We start from the raw sequence: 25,644 nt of genomic DNA, 5'->3' as shown, positions 1-25,644 counted from the left end.
AGGCAGTAATATCTACATGCATTTTCTCAGATTTCTTGCAGATGAACATGAAGATAAACTATAGTATGTGGGCATAACCCTACCTGCATATCTCTTTGGTCCCATAGCAGCTCACCTGATAAGAAGGTCTGTAGTCATTAGAGCTCCCAACCTTTCTCTTACTGAAGCAAGAACTCATGGGCCTCAACTCAGTTTTACTGTTGTTTGCCTCTGTTCTGCATTCAAGATTAAGAGTAATTCACATTGATGAAGTGCTTTGATTGGGTTGGCCAAAAAGTTTGTTTACTTATTTCCTTGATTCGGATGTTGGTATGTTTAAAATTGTCCCAGAGGTTCCTATGCCTCTCCTCATTTTTTTCAATTCTTTTTTCTTCATTCTGTACTGGGTGAATATTTATTTCTTCCTTATGTTCTAATACATTGATTTGAATCCCGGCTTTCTTCCCATCACCATTAGTTTCTTGTAGATTTTTCTTCATTTTACTTCATATAACCTTTACTTCTTCCCTTATGTGATTGCCATGCTTAATGATTTCTCTGAACATTGTTATCACCAGTGTTTTGAACTCTGTGTTAGGTTGGCCATCTCTTCCTTGCTTAGTTCTCCCTCTAGAGTCTTGATCTGCTTCTTCTTTTGAGCCATACTTCTGTCTCCTCAACTTGACAGCCTCCTTGTTTGCCTCTGTGTCTTAGTTAGAGCTGCTGCACCTGTTATGTTATAAGGGGCTGAGCCTTAGGTTATTTGTCAGTGTTGGGCAACCTGTTTCACTGCCTGTAGCGCTGTATTTGGGGGAGGGGTCAGAGGGAACAGTGCCACTTGCTCAGCACTCACACCTTTTCCAGTCACTTCACCCACTTCCCATATGGGACTGGTGCCCCTCTAGCTATTGCCTGGCTGATGGTTCTTAGAGTAGGTGGATTTGCTTATGTTCTAGGGTGGGGAGCCTCTAAATGGACTGTGCTAAGAGACTGGCAGTTTCTTCCACCACCCCCAACCCCCACTTGTTTTCACAGCTAGAAGCTATGAAGCTTTATTTTCCTGGTGCTGGAACCATGAGCTGTGAGGTCTGATCCAGCTTTTATAATGTGTAACCACTTGTTCTGCTGGCTGGCCACAGCTACTGCCTTGCCACTGCTGCCACCTGGCCTCTGCCACAACGTGTCCTCTCTGTCCCTCCTAACTGTTTGGATGAGTATTACATCTTTAAATCTTTGGTTGTCGGACTTCCATACAGTTCAGTTTTCTGGCAGTTCTGGTTGTTGTTGTTTTTTTTTTGTTTTGAAGTAGTTATAATCCTTATGGTTGAGCAAGGAGGCAAAATGTGTCTACCTGTGCGTCCATCTTCGGCGGAAGTTGCCTCTGGAGAGTGCATTTCCGACCATATTGTTTCCCTGATTTAAAACCCTTAAGTGCCACATTGCTCTTTGGAGCCTCATACTTGGTCCATGAAGATGATCAGTAAATGTATGCATGAATAAGTAATTCTAACAATTATTATGTTTTTTTCCCTCAGGATCAAGATCTTCTCCCAAGTAAATATTTTGAAGTCGACTTTCCAATGATAGTCACAAGGAAACTGCACAGCATCAAGTAAGTGTGGCTTTGGCCAGAAGAAAAAATTCAGAACTGGCTCTCTGTAGGTGTCCGAGTTGATTGTCAGGATCTCGTTTTTGTGCACTGCTTTCCTTTGACCATCTCTGGACCTTCAGTCTTGCCCTGGGATCCTCATTCCAATGTGCCATGCAGTCTTCAAAAGGAAATGCATCCTCTCCTTTGCCTCTACCCAGAGATAGTAATTTAAATAATTTGATTTTTTATGCATATTTTGTTTGCTTCTTTATCCCCAGGGCATAGAAAGGTATCTGGTTCCAAATAGACATGTAGTAAATATTTTTTGAATGAATGAATGGAGACTAAAGTTAATCGGTGATTATATATGAGATATTGTGGAAGCCATTCCAGGTTTCAAAGGGTTTGCGAAGTTGTAGATGATGAATTTGGTTACCTTTGCTGAGAGCTTTTCTTTGCCTGGCACCATAGTAAATGCTTCCCTTGGGTTGTCTCAGTCAATCCTCAGAGCAGACTCATGAGTTAAGTATTATTTTTAGTCCCTTTTTACAGATGGGAAAACTGAGGCCCAGACAAGTTTGATTAATTTGCCTGAGGTCACCCAGGTGGGAAGAGTGGAACTGAGATTTAAATCCTCGCTTCCAGCCCAAGGTCAAGGTTTCTCAATAGTTTTAATCCATACTTTCTCCCTTCTGTTTAAATAAGTCATTGAAATAAAATTCTAATTCCTACATTTACAAACATTTAATAAGCATAAAAGTTTAAGGTTATCCTTTAGAAATGTCTAATCTCTACAAACTGGAAATATTTTTCAGGCTTTGATTTTTTTTCTACTTTAGCCTATGAAAATAAGATTTTTACCCTTTCCAAATGGAAAAGAATATTTTATATTGAATGTGCTTTTCAGATGACATATGGCAAATTTCGATGCTGTGGTTATAACGAAGTGCAACAAAGCTTGTTAGACCTTAGTGAAGTATAAGAGAGGAGGCTCTAATTCAAGCTATTGTTGGTTACTGGAGCGGGAAGTGCATTGGCATCTGTGCATGGTTGCTGGATTACTGAAAATTTGGCTCTTATTTTTTTCCATAGTCTTGATTGGGGGCAGTTAGCATATAAATGTTAGGGATGTTAGGTCTAACTCAGCTTTTTAAGTCATCTATGAGAAATAATAGCTATCTTTAAAATTTTGTTTGAGAAGAGGGAAAAATAAGTAGAGATTGCTTTACAAATACTGGAACATTTGGGAAATTCTTGCTAGCCTGTCTTTAGCTATTTCCAAGTCTGAGTATTTCATGATCAGTTTGTGATTGACATCAAATTCTGAGTGTAATGCTTAGCTGACCTAATCCGAGGAAGGTGTCCACTGAAGTTTTACTTTATGCGCCTCTGATCAAATGGAATTGAACAGAAGACCCCACGGTAGCAATATCTATTTGCCATTTTTGTAGTGGGTGTCTGCATTTTTGCAGTAAATATGCTGCCTGACTCATCTTTCTCCTCTTTTCCATCTGACCATAGATACAAGCCTCTTCTATCAAAACCTATTTTAGAATTACATTCAGAGGAAACACTTCAAATCGGCAAGTATCCTTAATTAAGTAATGTAATATGAACTGTATAGCTGTTTTTGCTTTATTTCTCTTTCCTTTTTAAAGATGGTGTATGTGGCCCTGGCTGGTGTGGCTCAGTGGGTTGAGATTGGCTTGCGAACCAAAGAGTCACCGGTTTCATTCCCAGTGAGGGCACATGCCTGGGTTGCAGGCCAGGTCCCCAGTTGGGGGCGTGCAAGAGGCAACCACACATTGATGTTTCTCTCCCTCTCTTTCTCCCTCCTTTCCCCTCTCTCTAAAAATAAATAAATAAAATCTAAAAAAACAAAAAAGATGGTGTGTGCGTGTGTGTGCACATCTGTGCCTTTGCGTGCACCTGTACACATGATGTCACAGTGTCTACTTCTGATCCCTTTATACTTCCTTCACAGTTAGCATGAAGGAATTTTAAACAGCTCTTTGTGTGACTCTTCTTAGATGTCTGTAGATCCCCTATCTTAACTTAAAAAAAACATAAATTAGTTGCCAGCATTTTGATAGGAAATTCTTAATGAAAATCTGGATTTCCTGCTTTCCTTGGAAAGATCAACTTTGTCAATTTTGGACCCTCACTCCTACATGGAAGTCATCGAGGGGGGCTGAACATTCTCCACTTCTGTCCCCACCACTATCACCCGCTTATGTTAGCTCCTTGGCCCCCACACTCTCGTTTTCCCCTCCAGTTTTAATTATGAATGTTCCAGCAGCATGTTCCTCATTTCCAAGTTTTTCAAATTAAGGTAAATCTCCTTCAGAAACTTGCATCGTTTTCAGTTTGTGTATGACAGAGAAGTTCAAGGAGCTTAATAATAATTCAGGTCAGAAAACACGTTCAGGGAAGGTGGTCTTCTTGAATGGCCAGCCCAGATTACCCCTAAGCCCCCTTTTACGCACAACCACAATGCGTTAGTCATTCTGTCCTTATAGTGGTTGGGTGCCCAATTAGTTTTCCACTGAAAATGTCTCCCCAATTCTTTATTTTTCTCATACTAGTTATAAGTGGAACCTATTCAGGCTTTGCCATTTGTTGACCATTTGTTTGCTTTTTCACTCTTCTGCTATTATGATTTTCTCTATATTCAGTTAATATTTGTGTCAGAACAATTATATGTAGCAAAAGATCTGGCACTTTACATTGCTTTTGATCAATGTAGAACTATATGAAGTAGGAAATAAAGACCCTCCACAATCCCTCTGCAACCCAAGAAAACCAGTGTTCATTTTTTCTGCTACAGATGAATGTTATAACCAGAGATCAGTAAAGGCACACACAAATGCAGCCCAGTGCCTAGCACATAGAAGGTTCAAGAAATTTCTGTTGAATGAGTTTAGTACATCAAATGTATATTGTAGTTAAATATATGTGTTGAATGAATGAATCTATACTTCTTTGTATAAATCTATATTTATATGTAATTTTAATAAACTGAATAATTAACATGTACTGTTTGTAACTTGCTCTTTTCGTGTCCCAGCAAATCATGGCTGTGTCTCTTCTGTCTGCTTGGGTAGCTCTCTACATCAGCGATTTTCAACCTTTTTCATCTCATAGTACACATAAACTAATTTCTAAAATTCTGCAGTATGCCAAAAAATATATTATATAATATTTTTAATATAATTATATTTTTATATTAAAAATTACATGATTTTGATTCATTCACACTGGGCCCCTATTATTGTATTACCTGTTGTCATTTTTTATTTTTTTATTTGGCAGTCTAAGGGAAAAGAGGTCAGTGCCCCTGACTAAATCGTCAGGTATATTGCATGTTTAAAAAATTCTTGAAGCACACCAGTTGAAAATTGTTGCTCTATTATCATCAATTCCAATGGCTTCAAAGTACTTCTTTGCATGGAAATTTTATTTAATCTGTTTCCTACTGATGATCATTTACATTGCTTCCTTTTTTAATGTTTGTATATTAAACAGTGCTATAGAAAAGATGTGTATGGGTGCATATTTGCAGGAATTGCCAACTCAAAGAATTACATACTATGGATTCTACTAGCTGTAGCCACTGTTCTTTTAAGACCCTATTTACTAATTTCTGTTTCTGCTAGAGGGAGTAAGGATTCTCATTCCCTATGCCCTCACTAATGCTGGGTATTTTTATTTTTTTAATCTTTTCCAGTCTGGCTAACTGCTGTCAGGTACTCACAACACCCCCACCACCACCACCACCCCTGATTGGGGCATCCTCACTCCCAAGGGCAGGCTGCCAGGGGAGGGGTGAAGGTAGGGCACACCAGGGAGCTGGGGCCTTCCCCCTGTGGAGGCTGCATGGAAGGAGGTATGCGGGGATGTTCAGCCTGGCATAGGTGCTGGGCAGCCGAGGTGCTCCTGGTGCTGCCGTGTTCCCAGTGCCTGGGCCAGCCCTGCCGGGTGGCCTGTATAACTCCTCCTAGCTAGAATACCTGTCTGGTGCTTTACCCTTTCTTGAGACTACCTTACATTCCTCCTGCTTGGGGTCTCCAGGGTGCTAAGTTGACTACACAAACTGCCTTCTCCATGTTTCCGTAGCCAGAGGCATGACCTGACACCTTTGAATGAACAGTGTCAGGGCCCTTGGGTGACCCTTGGCTGGTATTCCCTGGAACTTAAAAGCATGGGTGGATGGGATCTAGAGGATTGTTTGTGAGGCCACCCAAGTCACAACTTGTCAGGAGATTATAGTAGCCTTAGGTCAAGTGATAGGTCAGAGTGAAAGGTACACTCTCATAGAATATGATAGATAGTGAGACATTTGGAGCCTCATGAGAGTCCTGTCATATCTTTAAACAAATGGGGACGGTATGCTAGTGATGTAGAGCTTATTTTACGTGGAACGGGGCTGGGCCATCTCCCTGAGCGACCCATATCAGATGATGTGGCTCAAATTTCTGAAAGGACTTTATACAGGCAGAGTTTGCCTCCCTGAGCTAAAGTGAGGCCTTGAATTGACAAATCAGTCCAAAGAAGAGAACCTAATAGGAAATCATAAACATTTATGGAGGAGCAAAGGATTAATGGAAATTTTGGGGAAAGGTAAAGAAACTGAACTGAAGCAAAAGATGCCAGATAACTGCAAAACAACAGCAGATGAGTTAAAGAAGCTAACCTGTTTGCAGACAGAAAAACTTCTATCCATTGAGAAAGCTAGAATCAAATGAACTAGAAATGCGATTTTGGGAGCAAAAATATAATTCTACCTTTGAAGAGGAAATTGTCCCCCTGGAGCAAAACAGCAAAGGAAATGATGTAGAAATTGAAGAGGAAGAATTTTAGGAAAATGAATTTCAAATTGGACAGGAAAATGGAAAACATCTGAAGGATCAATTTTAAGAAATAAGACAGAAAAGGACAGAATGTGAGAGAAAATGAAAGGACTATTTGTCTCAGATCCAGACTTTGGAAACTGGTTTTGAAGCCAAAAAAATTGCAACGCAAAGTCCAGGAGGCATAACTCAATGAAGGAGAGGTTAAAGGAAAGGTCAGTAAGGTCAAAGGGGAAACTGAGACTGAAGGCCAGCCAAGCCTGAGGCTGGAAATTGGTACTAAAGCTGCCAAAAGATCTCTTGGTCAAGCCACCAAACGATTACAGAACAAAGAGCAAGAAGCGGAGCAGTAGACTAAAGAGCTGACTAAGTCAGTCTCCAGCAGTTTATTCAGCAGAGAGACAAAGGATTGTGTTTTCCAGTGGAGCCCACTGAAGTAAAGGCCTCACATACAGACATAGAAAGGGAGGCAACATTCCAGTCTGGGTGCCTGAAGTGGCCAGGTTCATCTCGGCAGCTCCCCAGTAATCTTTTTATGCTACAGAATCTTATCTCATCTGGTTTTAATCCTGAAGGCATATGTGTATAACATTATGTCTTTAGGGGTGAGACCCAATAAAGTTATGACAGACAGTAACAAAAATAAAGAAAGAAAGAAGGAAAGAAAGTAAATACAGTTTTTCCCAACTGATAGGCTGAAATGATGTCCTGCTATTTTAAAATGTTATAAAACTTTGAATGCTGAGATGGCATATTTTTCTGAAATAGTAAAACTCCTTTGAAAGTCTCTCTGAGGCTGCATCCTGTAGTAAACACTTTCTGGTCCCCGCACAACAAGGGGAAGGCATCCTTGGAGGTCAGGTAATGGACCTATTTCTGCATAGCTTGAGTAGCCCCAGCTTCAGAGTGGCGCAGGAATCATGATGGAGTGCATGCTGTCGGAGTCATCAGAGTCTATCATTAATGAGACTGGGGCCATCTCTTCCAGTGCTTCCTGGGTGACATGCCAGCATGCTGTGGATATTGCTGGGTCATGGCTGCATGTGCCTCAAGTTCACTGATCACTTCAGCTCCCCTGTACCTTGTGCCAATTTTTAAGAGAAATTATGATGATGCATTTCTGTTTTATGTGCTACCTGTAGCTCCAAATCTCTGGTAAGACATGTGTCCCCTGAACTTCATGCTTCAAAATTCTGTTCTTGGTTTTTTGTGTGTCAGAGATGGAAAAACTCAATTTAAATATGCTTATTATTAATATGTGTGTTATTTGCAAGAAGGCACATAGACATTTGGGAATCATTTGGCTTCACAGTGTGGCAGACAAGTGCCTTCCTGTTCTTTATATTCTTTTCCTGATTTGGGCATTGTGGCACCTGGGGCTGATTTGGGTTTCCCCACTTGCTCTTGGGTGCTTTCCTGACACCTGGTAGGTTCCTGGGAGGTATTTCTTTTAGCTTATGATGTGTGGCTTAGTGTAGTGGCATCAGCCAGTTGGAGGCACCAAGATCATAACAGAACCTGCTTCTGCGCTGAGCTTAGCCTTTGCCACATTGTTTGCTGAGTTACCAGCAGTGACACAGGATGGCTGTTGGATGTTCCAACTCCTTCCCTGATTTTTACCTTTGAGAAAGTTAAGCGATGCTTTCGGTAAACAATCAGTTTTCTTTTTAACATAAATCTGTTTTTTAACTTGAACTGAAAAAATTTCAGGTGTACACAGAAATACTATGACTAAATGGATGAACTTCCATGAACCTGTTGCCTGACTTTCACTATTGCCAGTCTCATTTCATCTGTACCAGTGGCTCTAAGGGTGAAGTCCCTGATGAGCAGCATCAACATCATCTGGAAACTTGTCAGAAATGCAAATCTCTACATTTTTAAAAGTCTGTATCAGAAACCATGAGGGTGGATCCCACCATCGTGTGTGGTTCTGATGCTGCCACAGGTTGAGACCCACTGGAGATACCATGCCATCCAGCCTCTGCTGGAATACTTTAAAGCAAATATTATTTTATTTGTCAGTAGTTTAGGTCATATATTATTCCCTTTTAAACATAATACCTTGCAAATAGGCACACCATTTAGAGAGCAGCCTGCCAGTTGGTACCAGTGTGAAATAGGCTTTCTCTTTGACCTCCTCATTCTCCTTGTAGCAGCCTTCTTTTTTTTTAATATGTTTTATTGATTATGCTGTTACAGTTGTCCCAGTTTCTTTTCCCTTTGTTCCCCTCCAACCAGTTACCACCCCCTCCAGTTGTTCCCCCGCATTAGTCCATGGCCATTGGTTGTGCACATAGTTCTTCTCAACATCTTCCTGTCTATTCCACTCCCTCCTACTATGCTTCTTAATTCCTGCACCAACTCTCTCCCTTTACCCCTTCCCCCTCCCCGCTGACCTCCCCCCAATATGTTCCCCATACCTATAATTCTTTTCCCACTCTCATTGCCTACTTAGTTTGCCTTTGTTTCAATTCCCTAGCTTCTGTTGTTGGTTGTTGTGATACAGTTTTCATTTTAATGTTCATAGTTTTGATCCTCCTTCTCCTAAACATGTCCCTTTAACATCTCATATAACAATGGTTTGGATCTGATGAACTCCTTCGGTTTTACTTTGTCCTGGAAGCACTTTCTCTGCCCTTCTATTCTGAATGACAGCTTCGCTGGATAGAGTGATTGTGATTGTAGGTTTTTGCTTTTCATTACTTTGAATATTTCTTGCCAGTCCCTTCTTGCCTGCAGAGTCTCCTTTGAGAAATCAGCTGAGAGTCTTATTGGAACCCCTTTGTACATAGTTTTCTTCTTCTCTCTTGCTGCTTTTAAGATTCTCTCTTTATCCTTAATTTTTGACATTTTGATTATAATGTGTCTTGGTGTGGTTCTCCCTGGGTCCAGTTTTTCTGGAACTCTCTGTGCTTCCTGGATCTGTAAGTCTATTTCCTTTCCCGAGTTAGAGAAGTTCTGCTTCATTATTTTTTTACATAATTTTTCAATTTCTAGTGCTTCTTCACCTTCTGGAAACCCTATGATTTGGATGTTGGCCCGCTTATAGCTGAGCCTCTCCTCATTTTCCTCACTTTTTGTTTCCTCTTTCTGCACTGGTTGACTGTTTGTTCCTTCCCTATGTTCTGATTTGTTGATTTGATCCCTGGTTTTCCTTCCTTCACCACTTGTTTCATATGTATTTTCGTTCATTTCAGCAGGGCTAGCCTTCATTCCTTCCCCGTGTTGTTTAAGATCCGCAGTTAGATCTGTAAGCTTTCTTATAACCAGAGCTCTGAACTGTGCCTCAGTGAGATTTCCTGTCTGCTTGTCTGATAAGTCATGTATTTGCTGTCTGGTCAGCTGCATGATTGGGATCTCTGTCATGATCCCTGCCATCCTGACAGTTTGTGTTTATCTTTGTTTCCTGGGTGTGGCTGTCACACCTCCTACCTCATATGCTGTAGGGGGCAGAGCTTCGCACTCCCATCACTACCGGGGGACCCTTCTCACCACGCTGTGGCGCTTTGTTTGGAGGCAGGGGTCCAAGATAGATTCCTGCTGTTCACTCTCCGCTGAGAGACCAGGAGTCTCCTCCTCTGTCCCCATGCCTTCCAGCCCTCACAGTCCAAGGCAATGGGGGTCTGCTTTCCCCAGTGTGGGAATCACGAGCTGACGGGTTTGGACTGCATCCAGGGGTGCTCCCCAGGTGCTTCTCGCCTCCCCTTAAATGCGGGTGTCTGTGCTTACTGCGGTGCCACTGCCAGCACAGCTTGACCTCTCTGCCCCGGCTTCACCCCTCCTACTCGTCCAGACAAGCACCACTTCTTTATAACTTCATACATGGACTTCCATGTAGCTTTATTTTCTGGAACTTCTGGTTATTTCTGGTTTTGCGGTAGTTGTAGTCCTTCTCAATTGTGAGGGAGACAGAGCATGTCAGTCTAGGCCTCTATCTCGGCCAGAAGTCCACAACCTACTTTTTTTATTGAAATATATTTGACATGCAATACTGTGTAAATTCCAGGTGTTGTTAATCTGATACAGTTATATGTTGTAGTATGACTGCCATTATAGTGATATTTAGTACCTCCGTCACATCACGTTATTATCATTTCCTTTTAGTGGTCAATATAATTAAGATCTAGTCTTTTAGCAAGTTTGATGATTATAGTACAGTATTGTTGTCAGTGTTCACATACTATGCATTAGATCTTTAGGACTTATTTGCTACTCATTGCAAGTTTGTACCTTTAAATAACATTTCTGTCTTACACCCTACAGGGAGCATCCCTGAATGTATGTATCACACAGGATACGCTGTACTTACTTTAAAGAAATAATTAGATGGGGTGCTTCATGAAACATATACAGGATGCTCATCCCAGTGCCCAAGACAGAGACAGCTTGGAAATATCACATCTAGTAGTTAGGGATCAGCTCAGTCAGTTGTTTCATCCACTTAGCAGAACGCCATGAAATCACTGTTAAGTAGGAAAAAGCGTTTTCAGAACAAGTATTGAGCGGCCCCCTTTTCTTTTTCTGTGTGTGGGGTGATTGTGTGTCTTGAGAGAGAGGAAGACAGAGACAGAGAGAAAGATAGTGAGACAGTGTTTGTGTTGTGTGTATGAGTTTAATCACTTTGGTAAAAAAGCTGGAATGTTATGCATCAAAACACTAATAGATGTTTTTGGGAAATGTGATTTTAGTTAATTTCACTCTACTTGTATCAAAAGTAAAAAAAAAAAAAGCATGTATTCTTAAAATGGAGAAAAACAAATTTAATTTTGAAGAAGTCATGTCCATTGGAATTATCTCTTTTTTTTATTAATTTCTGTTGAAATGATCTCTTGTATTTGCAGATGGACACATGTTGGATTCAAAGAGGTATGCCATTATTGGAGCAGATCTTCGAGATTTATCTGAACTGGAAGAGAAACTAAAGAAATGTAACATGAATACACAGTGAGTTTTTTTTGACTTCTTACACATTTTTGATTTCATGCTAACACAAGACAAGGCCAGTTGGAAGTGCAGCATGAAACCCATGTCCCATTTTTCATTTCATTGCTACCTTGAGTAATTTTCTGAATTTTTTAGAAGCACTGTTTCTCAAGTCTCTCTCACATCAGAATCACCTGTTTTGTTTTTGTAAAATACAATACTGATGTGTAAGATAAACAAAGCTTTAGAGAAGATAATTGTATGCATAGAAACATACAGTTGCAACATACAGAGAAAGGATTAGCATCCAAAATGTAAAAAAAACAGCTACTGTAAAAAAAGAAAAAAGTCCCATAGGAAAATGGGGAAAAAATTAAAAAGACTAGGCAGCTCAAAGAAGAAACTGAATATCATAGGAAAAGGGTATGGAATCACAGTAATAATCAGATAAAATTTCATTGTACTCCCATCAAGTTGGCAAAAATGTAAATGTATGGCAATATTACGTGTTGGCAAGATGACAGAGTAAAACGAATGGTTACACACTACTGGTGGACATGAACTCAGTATGACCATGGTGAGGAACAGTCTGGAAATATCTAGTAAGATTGCAGATGTGGGTAACATATGATATACTAGTTCCACCTTCATGTGTGTCCCCTGCATATATGCACAAGGTGGATGTTCATTGCAGCCACTATTTTAAGTAGCAGAAAATTGGACACAATCTAAATGTCCATCAGGAGGGGAATGGATGAATAACCTTTACAATGCATGACCTAGGTCAACATGGAGAGAGCTCAGAAAGTTGAGTAAAAAAAATCAAGTTGCAGAGTAATATGTTTAGTGTGATACCAAATGTATAAAATCAAATCCCCCCAATACTGTATTTTCATGAATACATATATGGCTCACAGAGGTATTTTTAAAATGGAGAAGTGTTCACATCAGATTTTGGAGAGGGGGGCCTTTGGGGCTTAGGGAAGGGGAGTGAAATGTGTGATTTTAGCACAGTGATGCTGGTTATAATTAGATTGGAGTTAAAGAGTCAGTGGGAGATAAAGACATGTCTACATGATCTGTAGGTGAAGATGACACTTTCAAGAATATTTGAAGTAATTCAAGGGAGAGGCTTGAAGGGAAGATAAGGTCAAGGAAATATTTTAAAGAAGAAAGTGAAGGCAAAAGTCAATGGCAAATTATTAAAGAATTTACCAACTAGGGAGATCATTGCTAGAGAGGGAAGGGGACTGCAGAGCATGGACTGAGGCTAAGTGTCCTTCAGGGGAAAGGAAAGATACCCATTCTTCTGAGAGGGGAGAAAGGGGAGTAAGAACAGGTGCAAGTACAGGTGAGCTTTCGGTGACAGAGGGGAGGGAAGTGTAGGGAGTTAAAGCTTCATCTTTGTAATACATCTTTCATTTATGTGGTGATGGCTTTTGTGTCTACATTTTGAAGTTCTTGTTTATGTGTTTAGCCTAGAATCATCAACCAGATTGTCATTAGGATTTACATACCTGCCTGCCTTTCTTTTCTTCTTTGAGGAACCCTTTATATGACTCACAGATTGCGAGATATAGTGTGTTCTTTTGCAGAAGGTGAGTCTTGATGTTTAAGGCCACGACTGCTTTTCCTGGGCAAGTTAGTGAATGATGATTAATAGTAGGTTGTTAAAGCTGATACAGGTAAGCCTGGAACCCCCCTCCGCATCTTGGAATCTTATTCTGGGTTCCGATCTGACTTCTCTTGCTTGTTATTGAATAGGAGTGGGATTTCTTTTGTGTTTGTTTGTTTAAAAACCTCTTTGATTCAGTGTTCCCTTTAAAAAATTAAGGCTTTTAGATATTTCCAAAGGAGTTTGTTGCTTTTCCTAATTTGTTCAGTACTTTCGGACTTATAAATGAGAATGAGTATCAAGTATAATTAATTTCTTGAAGACTGTTCATGTTTTCAATTCTTCATGGTATAAGCTTTTATAAGAAGAACTAGATTCTATTAAGTGAATATCAGTACCAGTCAGATCTTCATGTGTAACAAATCCTTCTAAACTCAGAGGTTTCAGACAGCTCGCAGTTTAGTTGCTCAGGATCCTGAGGTGACAATTTGTGCTGGGTGTAGCTCTTTTCCTGGAGGCAAAGTTTAACAAGTATCCCTGGGATTCACCGTGTGTGTGTGTGTGTGTGTGTGTGTGTGCGCGCGCGCGCGCGCATGCTGCACACACGTGCAGAGGGCAGGTCAGCTAGGGGCTGACTCACTGTCACCTGGACTGCTTGGTTCATGCAGAGGGCTTCCCCTCCTATGAGGCTAGTCTGGGATCACTTGCACAGTGGTTTTAGGTTGCTGGTGCAGCAGGAGAGCAAGCACCCCTGTGCAAGTGATTGGCAGGCTTGTTTGCTCCTGTTCATTGGCCAAAGCAGGTCACATGACTGACCCAGATTCCAGGGGAAAGAAATGATCTCCCCTCTTGAATGGCAGAATCTGCAGTTTGGTATTGCCATGTTGTGGATACAGGCTGGGGGAGAATCTGTAGCCATTTAACATATTTTCACAAGCCAGACAACCATTGCTCACTACTCACCTTTGTGTAGTAAAAATCTTTGGGATGTGATGGTGTCACACATATATTACTGCGCTGATTGACCATGTGCTTGCTAAGTGCTTCTAGTTTTCCTGGGCTGTGAACTGCCCCGCTACTACTGCAACACATGTACAACCAGAGTCCCAACCTGATACATGTATGTGCCTTCTTTTCATATCTCAAGGTTGCCGACACTCCTGATAACGGAATGTGTGCTTGTCTACATGACTCCGGAGCAGTCTGCAAACCTAATCAAGTGGGCAGCCAACAGTTTTGGGACCGCCATGTTCATAAACTACGAACAGGTAAAAGGAAGTACAGGAAACTCACCTTCTGCCCAGGAGCCCAGGAGTGGCTTTCCCTTTGAGCACGCTCTGCATGCTACTGCTCTTTGTTTTCCATTGGCCTCTGGCCAGACATGTTTCATTTGTTAGTTGATGCCAGTAGTCCTGCTGCTCCTGACTTCTTGACTTCCTGCAAACTTTTAGTCAGAGTTTTGGAACTGCTATCTTGGCCATTATAAAATGTTTTTGAGTTCTTATTTGATCATTCTATTGGGTTGGCCAAGAAGTCCATTTAGTTTTTTCTGTAAAATAAAAGTCTTATTTTTCATTTTCACCAATAACTTCATTGATTTGGATATTTTGAGTATGTTGGCTATCTACCGCTGTTGGTTTCTAGTGGGTAGAGGCCAGGGCTACTGTGAAACATCTTCCAATGCATAAGACAGCCCCAGAGCAAAGAAATATTTAGCCAAAATGTCAGTAGTACCAAGAAACTTCACAAACCACTTTTGACACGTTTTCCAGTAGTCACAGCACCTTCTCCGTATACTGCAGAAAGATTTTTTTTGCATTTCAGTGTGTTTTTACCTTTCTTGAAATAATAAAGCATAATATGCTGAAAATGTTGCGTATTTTCTTCCATCTTCAATATTAAAATGGCTGCACAAAAATTCACCAATTTTGTTAAGTTTTTTTTTTAATGCATGCTGATATGACAGCTGTCACAATACAATCTAACAAAATTGTTTCAAATGAAATTAAAGACAACTAAAAGCTACTAGAGCCATCATACAGAAAAAAGGTAAGGGTATTTTTGGCCAATCCAATATTTACTATCAAGTCAAGCCATCACGGTAGGATAGCAAACAATGCCCTCAGTGGTGGGCACATGATGCAGGTGAAAGAAGTTGGCAAGTGAATACTGTGAGTGGTGAGGACTAGGGTACGCTAGCTACCCATGTCCCAACTTATGGGAATGGCCACTCTTCAGTTCCAGCCAGTCGTTACCATGTGGTCCTGTGAGCCTACGGTTGCCAGAACTCCCAGTTTTTCAGAAGTAAGAAATGCAGGATTTTAATGTAACATTTCCTAATTTCTAAAATCATTGAGTTTGTTCCATTGGCTACCCATTTGCCTTTCCTGATCTAGTGCAGAATGGATTGTTTTAGAGCTTTGGAATTATCCAGCTTGGTTCTGAATCCTGGCCCTAGTTCTTTATTTTATTTTATTTTTTATTTTAGAGAGAGGGGGAGGGAGGGAGAAAAAGAGGGCAAGAAACATCAATGTGAGAGGAACATCGATTGGTTGCCTTACCTATGTGCCCCAGGGGACCAAACATGCAACCCAGTCATGTGCCCTACCCGGGAATCAAACCGGAGACCTTTTGGTTCACAGACGATGCCCAACCAACTGAGCCACAACACCTGGACCTTGTTCTTATTATTGGCCATGTGATTGGTGGTTGGGGGTCCATGCTCTGAAGGCAGACTGCCTCACTGTGTGACCTGGACAAGTTCCATAACCTTTCTGGGCCTGTTTTCCTCATCTGAAAAATGAGGATAATAAAAGTCCCAACGTCATAGGGTTGTTTATAATATTACCTGGCTGTTAAGTGTTGACTATTATTTGGATCTCCTTGAGCTTGTGTTTTTTGTTCATGAAAGAATAAGGAATGCCTACCTCTCTGGTTCATAACGGGAGTTCATGAGATGTTGCAGTGGTGGGCACATGGTAGCTATTTTTGTTTATTTTACTTTAGTTTTATTGATTTTATTGTCTGTCTCATGTTAATTTTATTTTTAAATTTTATTACAGATAAGAGCAGTATAGGGCCCTGCCCAAGGTCATGTAATTATGGTCAGATTAGGGCTAAACTTTGGTCTCCTGCTCTGGTTGCCACCCCGTCCAGTCCTGCTCCTGTATAGGTGGTTTCTGGTCGGTTGATTTCCTCCATCCCTCTCTTGAACTGGGGACTGTCCTCATGCTCAGCGGATGTGATGGCAGCTGGCTTCCTTGGTATTTCCTTTTCTCATGTGAATAAATCCGGGGAACCTGCCTTTGCTTTCAGGATACCACACCTGGGGAAAATGAATTCTGCTTTCCGTATGTTCCTACACATCTCAGATGTGTACTGCTTTGTTCACTTTGCTTCATTTGTGTATTCCTCTGTTCAACAAGGATTTATCCATCATCAGATGGAGATGGATCAGTGAATTTTGACCAGAGATCCTGTCACCTGGGAGCAGGCCTGGAAATGGTCTGTTGTTCATTCAATATGTTGTCCATGGCTGTCCCCAAACCAGTTCAGATCCCACCAACCACTTAATTCAATAATTTTCTAGCAAATACAAAATCATAAGCATCCTCAGACTTATTAATTGCTCATATGTCTTACATTAATTCCTAATTAGTTAAAAATGACAAAACCACAATAATGATGGTAATAATAATAGCAGATTCTTATAATTTATTTAGTATGTATAGGTGTTATGTATGCTATGAGTTTCACATACATTAACTTAATCATCACAACAACCCATAGGGTAGGTACTTGTCCTTGTGGTTTTACAGGTGAGGGGACTAAAACACAGAGGGGTAGGCAGCTTGCCCACAGTCTCACAGTCTCAAGCCAGGATTCATGCCCAGGCAATAAAATGATGGAGTATGTGCTCCCAAACACTGCTATCCTGATTGAAGTGTGGATCTGACCATTAGTACCACATAAACCTTACTAATCCACCCAAAGAGAAAACACTGGTTCTTGTTGTCATGTGAACTCTGGGATTTGTTTTACATACTGTTAGTGATGAATTTTTGGTATTTTGTATGACAAAATAACAGAGTATATATGCTACAATAGTGTACATAAGATTATGTTTTGTGGCATTTGGGCACATATAGAATTTAATTATGGTTTATGGTTTTTTACATATTTTTTATTCAAAAGCAGAATAAAAATATTTCAAGTAGTACAAAAGAATAGACAAGGAAATATAAGTCTCTCCTGTCCCAGACCTCACCCCTCTCAACTGGGAAGCAACTTTGCCAGATTACAGATTTTTCCTATGCATGTATAAATGAGATAAACATTTTCCTTCAAGGCACATGGGAGAATACAGTACACATTCCTCTATACCTTAATTTTCAAGAGCTCTTAGATCTTAAAGATCTTTCCATATTGCTCTATATATTTATATCTGTATGGGGGGGACCCCAAAAAACTGGAATTTATTTATTAAAAATTGTGTATTCTTACATGTTTCAACTTCAGTCACCTTCCAGGCACTCTCCATTTGTAGCAACACACCTATCTAGACTTTTTTTCCACTGCCCAAAAGTTTTTGAACTTGTTGATTTTGATACATTTTAATGTGCTTCTGCCGATTTTTGTTTAACCTCTTCCACATTGGCAAAACGTTTCCATTTGAGGACTTTTTTCATCCAGGGAAACAAAAATGTCTCTCAGGGCGACATCCGGTGAATAGGGAGGGTGGGGCACAGGGATCATGCTATTTTTGGTCAAAAACTGCTGAGCACTCAGCGCAGTATGGGCAGGTGTGTTATCATGAAATGTGCAAACGGATTGAAAGAGTCTTCAAACACAATTCACTAAAACTGAGCACAACCTCTCTCACAGCAATGCCAGCTAGTACACTGCTACAGATGGGTTCCTAGAACACTCACCTAGCAGGGAAAGCCTATACAAGGGGCCCGCTCTCCAGAAAATAATTCTGGGTTTTTTGGGTCCCTCTTCATAACTATGTCTTTCCTGTTTCCCTTGCTATATGGTATTTCATTATATATGTGAAACATGCTAGAATTTATTTAACCCCAAATGATGCATATTTAAGTTCCTTCCAGATTCTTCTGTACAATGCTGCAGTAGACATTCATGCACCTCTGTGTACACATGCAGGCGCATCTGTAGGAGAGATTGCCTGCAGTGGGTTGGTTGTGTGGCCACAGGCTGTATTAACATTGGGTGTACAGGTGCCCTCCAGGGGCCGCCCAGGTCGTGCTCCTGGAAGCACACTGCACACAGATTTCATTACCTGCACTTGGGTATTAACAAACCTCAGTACTGTCTGGTTAAAAATAGGACATTATTTTATTTTGCATATTTAAGAATAAACCCTTATGGCAGTGCATGGCTGTTCTGTCCTTCCCAGGTGAACATGGATGACCGGTTTGGGCAGATCATGATTGAACACCTGCGGAGACGACAGTGTGACCTGGCAGGGGTGGAAACCTGCAAGTCCCTAGAGTCGCAGGTCGGAGAGCAGAGACTGGGATATTCTCTTGTACCTGTAGCCAACCAAGAAAGGGTGTCCACCATTCACTGACAGCAGAGTGTGAACAAGCCCTCCAGAGGGGCTGTATGCAGGTGGCTAGGGTTGTATGTGGGCCACTGGTTCAGCATGCTGGGGAAGTCCAAGCCTGCTTCCCTACCTCTGTATCAAAAATACATATTTCCTACACCCTATTATTCTAACTTTTTATTATGCATTTTTTAAACAACAGAAAAGTAGAGGGAATAGTAAAATGAACACCTATGTCCTATGTCCCGTCAGCCAGCTTCAGTAATTAGTATTTTGTAAATATTATTTATTCCCTCCAAATTTTTGTTGGTATTGTCCTTGGAATATTTTAAGGCAAATCCCAGGTAGTATATCATTTCCTTGCCATAAATACTTCAGTATAAATCTTCCAGTAGGAATTTTTCCCCCCTCCTCAAGTTAATGATGATACCATGATTATATCTTAGAAATTGGCAATAATTCTTCCATAGCATATAACACCCAGTTCATATTCAGTTTTCCACAATTATTTAAATGTTCATAATTGGTGAATTTAGATCAGGATTCTAACATGGTACATACTGTTTTATGTCCCTAAATCTCTTGGAATCTATAGTAGTCTTACCTCTTTTAAAAATGTCCTTTTTTGATTGAAGAGACAGCTCCCATTCCTGCTCTTATTTAAATAGGTAACAGTGCATGTTCAGTATAGAACACTGGAAAATAAAAAGAAAGATTATAGGGGCTGGAATGGGCTTTTGAAAGAGGAGTCATGGAAGAAATTCTCACATGTTTAAAGATATCTGCATTTATGATGTTGCCTTGTGGTTCTTCGTCTCTCTCCACCACACGTTTCAGAAAGAACGGCTCCTGTCGAATGGGTGGGAAACAGCATCAGCCATGAACATGATGGAATTGTACAGCAGATTACCTCGGACTGAAGTCAGCAGGTACAGGAACACAAGGGTTTAGGTCTGTGTTCAGTACTTGTGAACTAATGTGAAACAAAACCCTAACTAAGACTCATTTTGAAACAAGTAAACTTGCTCATGTAGATTAAACTCTCTAGCACCACAGTAGTAACTCATTAGCTATTAGCTGAGATAGGGTTTATGCCAAAACAGATGATCTTTTCAAAACAAGCAGTTATACCTGCAAAATTCCCAGAGCAACCTCTGCAGTGGAAATTGTGCATAATCCTTGTGTTGGGGAGTGGGAGGAAAAAGATATTGTTCAAGGGCTTCTAAGGGGGATAAAACCTGCTCGCAGATTTTTAAATGGACTTTTGCTCTCATTATAACAGAAATATACACTCGTTCTAAAACAGTTTTCAAGCAATGTAAAGTACATGAAGTTTAAAAGTCATGCTCTCTGTACCCACACCCTGCAGAGAGAGCTGCTGTTCAAGACTGGGGTGCATTCCTTCTCTATGCATGTAGAAAGAGAAGTACTTATTGATATGTAAATTTGTACTTTTTTAATCCATAGATTCATATTATATGTATTAGTCTGTAAACCACCCTCCTTTTTAAAAAACCTAACAATAGGTTGTATTTATCTTTACCTGTCAAAACATTGAGGGTCACTGTGTTTAATCGTGTTGCCATGGCCTTTTGTAGACAGCAGCATGTGTTCCCAACAGGTAGGTGATGAGGTGGGACAGCTCTGGTGTGTCTACCCCAGGCTGAGTGGTTTCTCAGTTCTGTGAAAGACACATCATTTGTGTTCACTTCTGCCGAGGGTTTTGCCAGATACTGTGCAAAGCAAGTTTATTGATTTAACAGGTGCTGAGTGTGTACTATGTGCCACATGCTTTTCTAAGCACAGGGGTGGGGGTGTGTAGCTGACCAAAACAGGGCACCAATATGCCTGCTTGTAGAGTCCACATTCTCGTGAACAGCAGTCTCCTGGCAGTTGAACTTGGTAATAACCTCCATTTTAGGGTGCTGGTTTCTTCTAGAATGTGGTATTAGGAAGCCTGCCTTGAATGTCTTCTGAGTAGTTGGGAACATCAGCTAGGAAGCAACCAAAGTCCTTTATGAGGAGACACTCTCCCCTCAGACGTGACCCTGGGTCTGCACACCATGGCAGGAACAAGGACATGGGTGCAGAAACGTGCACCCTCACACCCAGAGGCTGAACAAAGGCAGTCCCGGAGGGTTAGTGCTGGCTGTTGTCAATAGTAGGGCTATGGGTCATTTTATTGTTTTTTATATTTTTCAGAACTGCCTGAAGTTTTTCCCCATAGTGTATTCCTATGACAGAAAATATCTTATAAAGCTATTTCATATATTTGTGCATGCTTCTGTGTATGCATACATTTAAAATTTATATTTAAAACTTTTTCGAAAAAAATTATACAAGCATGTGTTTTTAAAAAAAATTAATATAGAGTAAAAACAACCCTCACCCCACTCCCCCTCACTGCTCGTCTGCTATCTTCTGTCAGTTTTATCTGTATTTTCCAAAATAGCCTACTCTTTGAAAGTTCTGTGCATACACCAGTATATGTACCTGCACTTTTTCTTTACGTAGATAGTAGTCAACCATGCAAATTATTTACTAAACAACCTGCTTTTTACATGCCATGTTGTGTCTAAGGGGATATTCATGTCAATACATTTAGACCTACCCTGTTCTTTTATGTGGTTGTCAGTGTCCTGTGTGAACCTGCTTTAGTTTATCAGACCATCTCTTCTAGTTTGTGGGACTTTTTGCTGTCCCTACATAGCAGCTGTGATGCTTCAGTGAGTGTCTTTGAACATGGATCTTTGTCCACAGGCAGAGTAGATTATCAGAACAGAGTGGCCGAGTGAAAGGATGCACATTGTAAACATTGACAGAGGGATGAAGTTGTCCTCCAAGAGGCTGTCCTATTCTGTAATCCTACACGTGATGCAGGAGGGCTCTTTTTCCGTGTCCTTTCTATGGCATAGCAGCCTTTGATCACTGTCCATCGGACAGTCAGAAAGGTGTCAAGTATTGAAATGTACATTTCTTTTCTCATAAATGAGATTGAAAATTTCTTGTTTTCTTTTCCCATTGAATTGGTTTTACCTGACTTTTTAAAAATTAAAGTATAGTAGACATAAAATAATATGTAAGTTTCAGGTGTACAACATAGGGATTCAACATTTATATACATGACTGTTTTCCCTGTGCTGTACATTAATTACATTCTGTGACTTAAATAGTGTATAACTGGACGTTTCTACCGCTTACTCCCCTTTGCCTTTTCCTCCATCCCCTTAAGCGCTAGCCATTTTTATATATTTATTTATTTATTTTTTATCATTTTTTTTTAATGTTTTTTATTGATTATATTGTTACAACAGTTCCAATTTTCTCCCCCTTGTTCCCCTCCCCCCAGCTCCCCCCTCCCCCAGCAATCCCCCCCAAGTCCATACCCCTGGTTCGTAAAAATTAACTATCACCCCCCTCTCAAATATTAGGACCCTTTGTAATCTTGTAAAGGACAATGGGCGAAGGTCTCAAGCTCCTCTAGCTGCTTCAAGCTGGACATGGTCGTCGTCCTACCTACCCTTGGGTCCAGAAAACCCTAATAAGAGTGGGGGTGTGGAGGGGAGGGTGGCCTTCCCACATGGGGAAGGATCGTGCAGACTCCAGGTCAGTTGGCTGCCTCTGGTCAACGGCGTGCTTGGTTCAACAGGATCATTCTTTTTTTTAATGTTTTTTATTGATTATATTGTTACAACAGTTCCAATTTTCTCCCCCTTGCTCCCCTCCACCCAGCACCCCCCTCCCCCAGCAATCCCCCCCAAGTCTATACCCCTGGTTCGTAAAAATTAACTGTCCCACCCCTCTCAAATATTAAGACCCTTTGTAATCTTGTAAAGGACAATGGGCGAAGGTCTCAAGCTCTTCTAGCTGCTTCAAGCTGGACATGGTCGTCGTCCTACCTACCCTTGGGTCCAGAAAACCCTAATAAGAGTGGGGGTGTGGAGGGGAGGGTGACCTTCCCACATGGGGAAGGATCGTGCAGACTCCAGGTCAGTTGGCTGTCTCGCTAGCCATTTTTAAATGAATTTTTGAAATTTTTCTTTTTTTTTAAGTATATTTTATTGACTATGTTGTTACAGTTGTCCCAATTTCTTTTCCCTTTGCTCCCCTCTGCCCAATACCACCCTTCCCTCCAACAATCCCACTCCCTTAGTTCATGTCCGTGGGTTGTCCATATAAGTTCTTTGGCTTCACCCTTTCCTATATTATTCTTAACGTTCCCCCTGTCTATTTTGTACCTACCAATTATGCTTCTACCTGCACCATGTCCCCATTTCTCTCCCTCTCCCAGCTGATAACCCTCCAAATAATCTCCATACCTATGATTCTGTTTCTATTCCGGTTTGCTTAGTTGGATTTTGTTTTTATTTTTATTTTTTAGATTCAGTGGTTGATAGCTGTGAGTTTGTTGCCATTTTAATGTTCATAGTTTTGATCTTCTTTTTCTTAAATAAGTCCCTCTAACATTTCATATAATGATGGCTTGGTGATGACGAACTCCTTTAGCTTTACCTTATCTGGGAATCACTTTATCTGCCCTTCCGTTCTAAATGATAACTTTGCTGGATAGAGTAATCTTAGTTGTAGGTCCTTGCTTTTCATCGCATCGAATACTTCTTGCCAGCCCCTTCCTGCCTGCAAAGTTTCTTTTGAGAAATCAGCTGATAGTCTTATAGGCACCTCTGCTTTTCTCTTGCTACTTTTAAGATTCTCTTGTTATCTTGAACCTTTGGCATTTGAATTATGATGTGTCTTGGTGTGGTCCTGTTTGGGTCTAGTTTGTTTGGAACTCTCTGTGCTTCTTGGACTTGTATGTCTATTTCCTTCTCCAAATTTGGGAAGTTTTTCTTCATTATTTCTTCACATAAGCTTTTTTTCCCTCTTTTCCTTCACATAAGCTTTTAATTTCTTGTTCTTCCTGTTCTCCTTCTGGCACTCCTATGATTTGTATGTCGGCACGTTTAAAGTTGTCCCAGAGATTCCTAAGCCTCTTCTCATTTTTTTCAATTTGTGTTTCCTCATTCTATACTGGTTGAGTGTGTTTTTCTTCCTTATGTTCCAGTTCATTGACTTGAACCCTGGTTTCCTTCCCTTCACTATTGGTTTTGTGTGGATTTTCCTTCGTTTCATTTAACATAGCCTTCACTTCTTGTTTTCTGTGTTTACCTTACTTAAACATATCTGTCAAGTCCGTGACCATATTTATCACCAGTGTTTTGAACCTACATCTGTTAGGTTGGCTGTCTCCTCGTCTGTTAGGTTGGCCATCTCGTTGCTTAGTTCTTCCACTGGAACCTTGGTCCGTTCCCTCTTTTGGGCCATACTTCTCTGTCTCCTCATCTTGACAGGCTCCTGTGTTTGTTTGCCTCTGTGTCTTAGGTAGAGCTTTCGCACCTGTTACATTGTAAGGGGTGGAGCCTTAGGTATTTTGTCAGTACAGGGTGACCCGTTTCATCACGTTGTGGCACTGTATGTGGGGGAGGGGTCTGAGAGGGAACAATGCTGCTTGCTCAGCACATGTCCCTTTTCCAGGTACTTCTTCCACTTCCTGTATGAGACTGGCGCCCCTCTAGCTATTACTCTTGCTGTGGTTCCCAGAATCGGTGGGTCTGTGGATGTTCTAGGACCATGAGGGCCCTTTAAACAAGCAGACTCTGCTGAGAGATGGGCAGTTTCTTCCTCCACCTTAGCCCCCACTGGTTTGCACAGTCAGAAGCAATGAGGCTTTATTTTCCCGGCACTAGAACCGTGAGCTGTGTGGTCTTGTCTGGTCTGGTGCTGGGAGTGCTCCCCAGGTATCCCTCCCTACTTTTTAAAACGTATGACTACACTTTCTGCTGGCCTGCCACTACTGCCACTGCTGTAGCCACTACACCACATCCTTTCCACCCCTGCTTTGCCCCTCCTACCTGTCTGGATGAGTATTTCTTCTTTATATCTTTGTTTGTTGGACTTCCATGGAGCTTGATTTTCTGGAACTTCTGGCTGTCTCTAGGTTTGAAGTAGTTGTAGTCCTTCTTAGTTGTGGAGGGAGATGCAGCATGTCTGTCTAGGCCTCCATCTTGGTTAGAATTCTCACTTTCTATTTTGAGTGAGAGCCTTGCTGAGTAGAGTATTCTTGGTTGCAGGCCCTTGCTTTTCATTGCTTGGAATATTTTTTTGCCATTCCCTTCTGGCTTGTAGTGTTTCTGCCTCTCTAGGCCTCCATCTTGACTGGCAGTCTTCTGAAGTTTTTCTTAATGAAGTGCAACAGCTCTTTATATAGCAAGGAAATTTACCCTTTTTTTTTTTTTTTTTTTACCTTGTACTTTGTCTTTTGATTTTGCTTATGGTACATTTTTTTCTTTTCAATAAAAATAAAATGGAACCACACCATACCTACTCTTTGTAGCCTCTTTTCCCATAGTCTGTCACAAACACCTTTCCATGTCTGTAACTGGGCGTTGTCCTCTTTTCTCATTGCACACATCTGTACTGTTCTGCCAGAATCGAGGCCCTGGAATTCCTGGATGAGATGGAGCTTCTGGAGCAGCTGATGAAGCATTACTGCCTATGCTGGGCAACCAGAGGTGGAAGTGAGCTAGGTACCTGCCTTTATCTTTGCTTTGACCTAAAAATGGGAACCTTTTCATGTGCAAATGGTGCAAGACATAGCTGAACTTGGAAACCAGAGCGCACTAGAGCACTGTGTATGTGCCGTGACTGCATCCAGGATTAGCCGTCATCCCTGTGTTCTGTGCATTGAAGCAGGAGGACTGTCAGGTAGAGCCCGTGCACCAGAACCTGCTGTTGAATTGCCTCAGCTGGAAGGTGACAGACCTTGAGAGTTTAAGATAATAATGGTCTTAATAAAAGTAACTAGTGTCTTGTCTTTTTAATCAGTTTATAACCAGATTTATTAGAATGTAAACACAGATCATGCTGTCCCTCTAACAAACTCCTGCAACTATGGATTGACTGTCTCCCTCTTAATATCTCCTGATCTGAGGGTGACATTGCCCAGTCTGCAGAGTAGGGCTGTGAGGAAAGCATGGGTCCCCTTTTCCCTTAGTCTCGCTCTAGTTTCTCCTTACAGCTACCCTGTGTTCATCCTTCTCCCTCAGGGGTCATCCCTTGG

At 41.1% G+C, this 25,644-nt stretch overlaps 1 protein-coding gene and 1 pseudogene across 4 annotated transcripts in view; both read left to right on the top strand.

Annotated features, from left to right (window-relative positions):
- The window catches only part of LCMT1 (leucine carboxyl methyltransferase 1), a 63,168-nt gene that overhangs the window by 35,822 nt on the left and 1,702 nt on the right, over positions 1-25,644 (top strand). For 3 of the 4 annotated variants that reach the window (XM_090277712.1, XM_090277716.1, XM_090277715.1), the window contains 8 exons: positions 1,515-1,591; positions 3,092-3,153; positions 11,265-11,367; positions 12,891-12,944; positions 14,109-14,229; positions 18,378-18,479; positions 19,365-19,456; positions 25,014-25,111. In XM_090277712.1, coding sequence (XP_090133838.1) covers positions 1,515-1,591; positions 3,092-3,153; positions 11,265-11,367; positions 12,891-12,944; positions 14,109-14,229; positions 18,378-18,479; positions 19,365-19,456; positions 25,014-25,111 — 709 coding nt within the window. The remainder of the gene's footprint in view (positions 1-1,514; positions 1,592-3,091; positions 3,154-11,264; positions 11,368-12,890; positions 12,945-14,108; positions 14,230-18,377; positions 18,480-19,364; positions 19,457-25,013; positions 25,112-25,644) is intronic. The other variant, XM_090277713.1, reaches the window with a different exon arrangement.
- LOC150009744 (ras association domain-containing protein 8 pseudogene) lies at positions 5,767-7,009 on the top strand (annotated as a pseudogene).

The sequence above is a fragment of the Furipterus horrens genome, unplaced genomic scaffold, assembly GCF_987537825.1.
Source record: "Furipterus horrens unplaced genomic scaffold, mFurHor1.1.pri manual_scaffold_5, whole genome shotgun sequence".
Taxonomy (NCBI): Eukaryota; Metazoa; Chordata; class Mammalia; order Chiroptera; family Furipteridae; genus Furipterus; species Furipterus horrens.
This window is presented reverse-complemented; position numbering and strand designations above follow the sequence as displayed.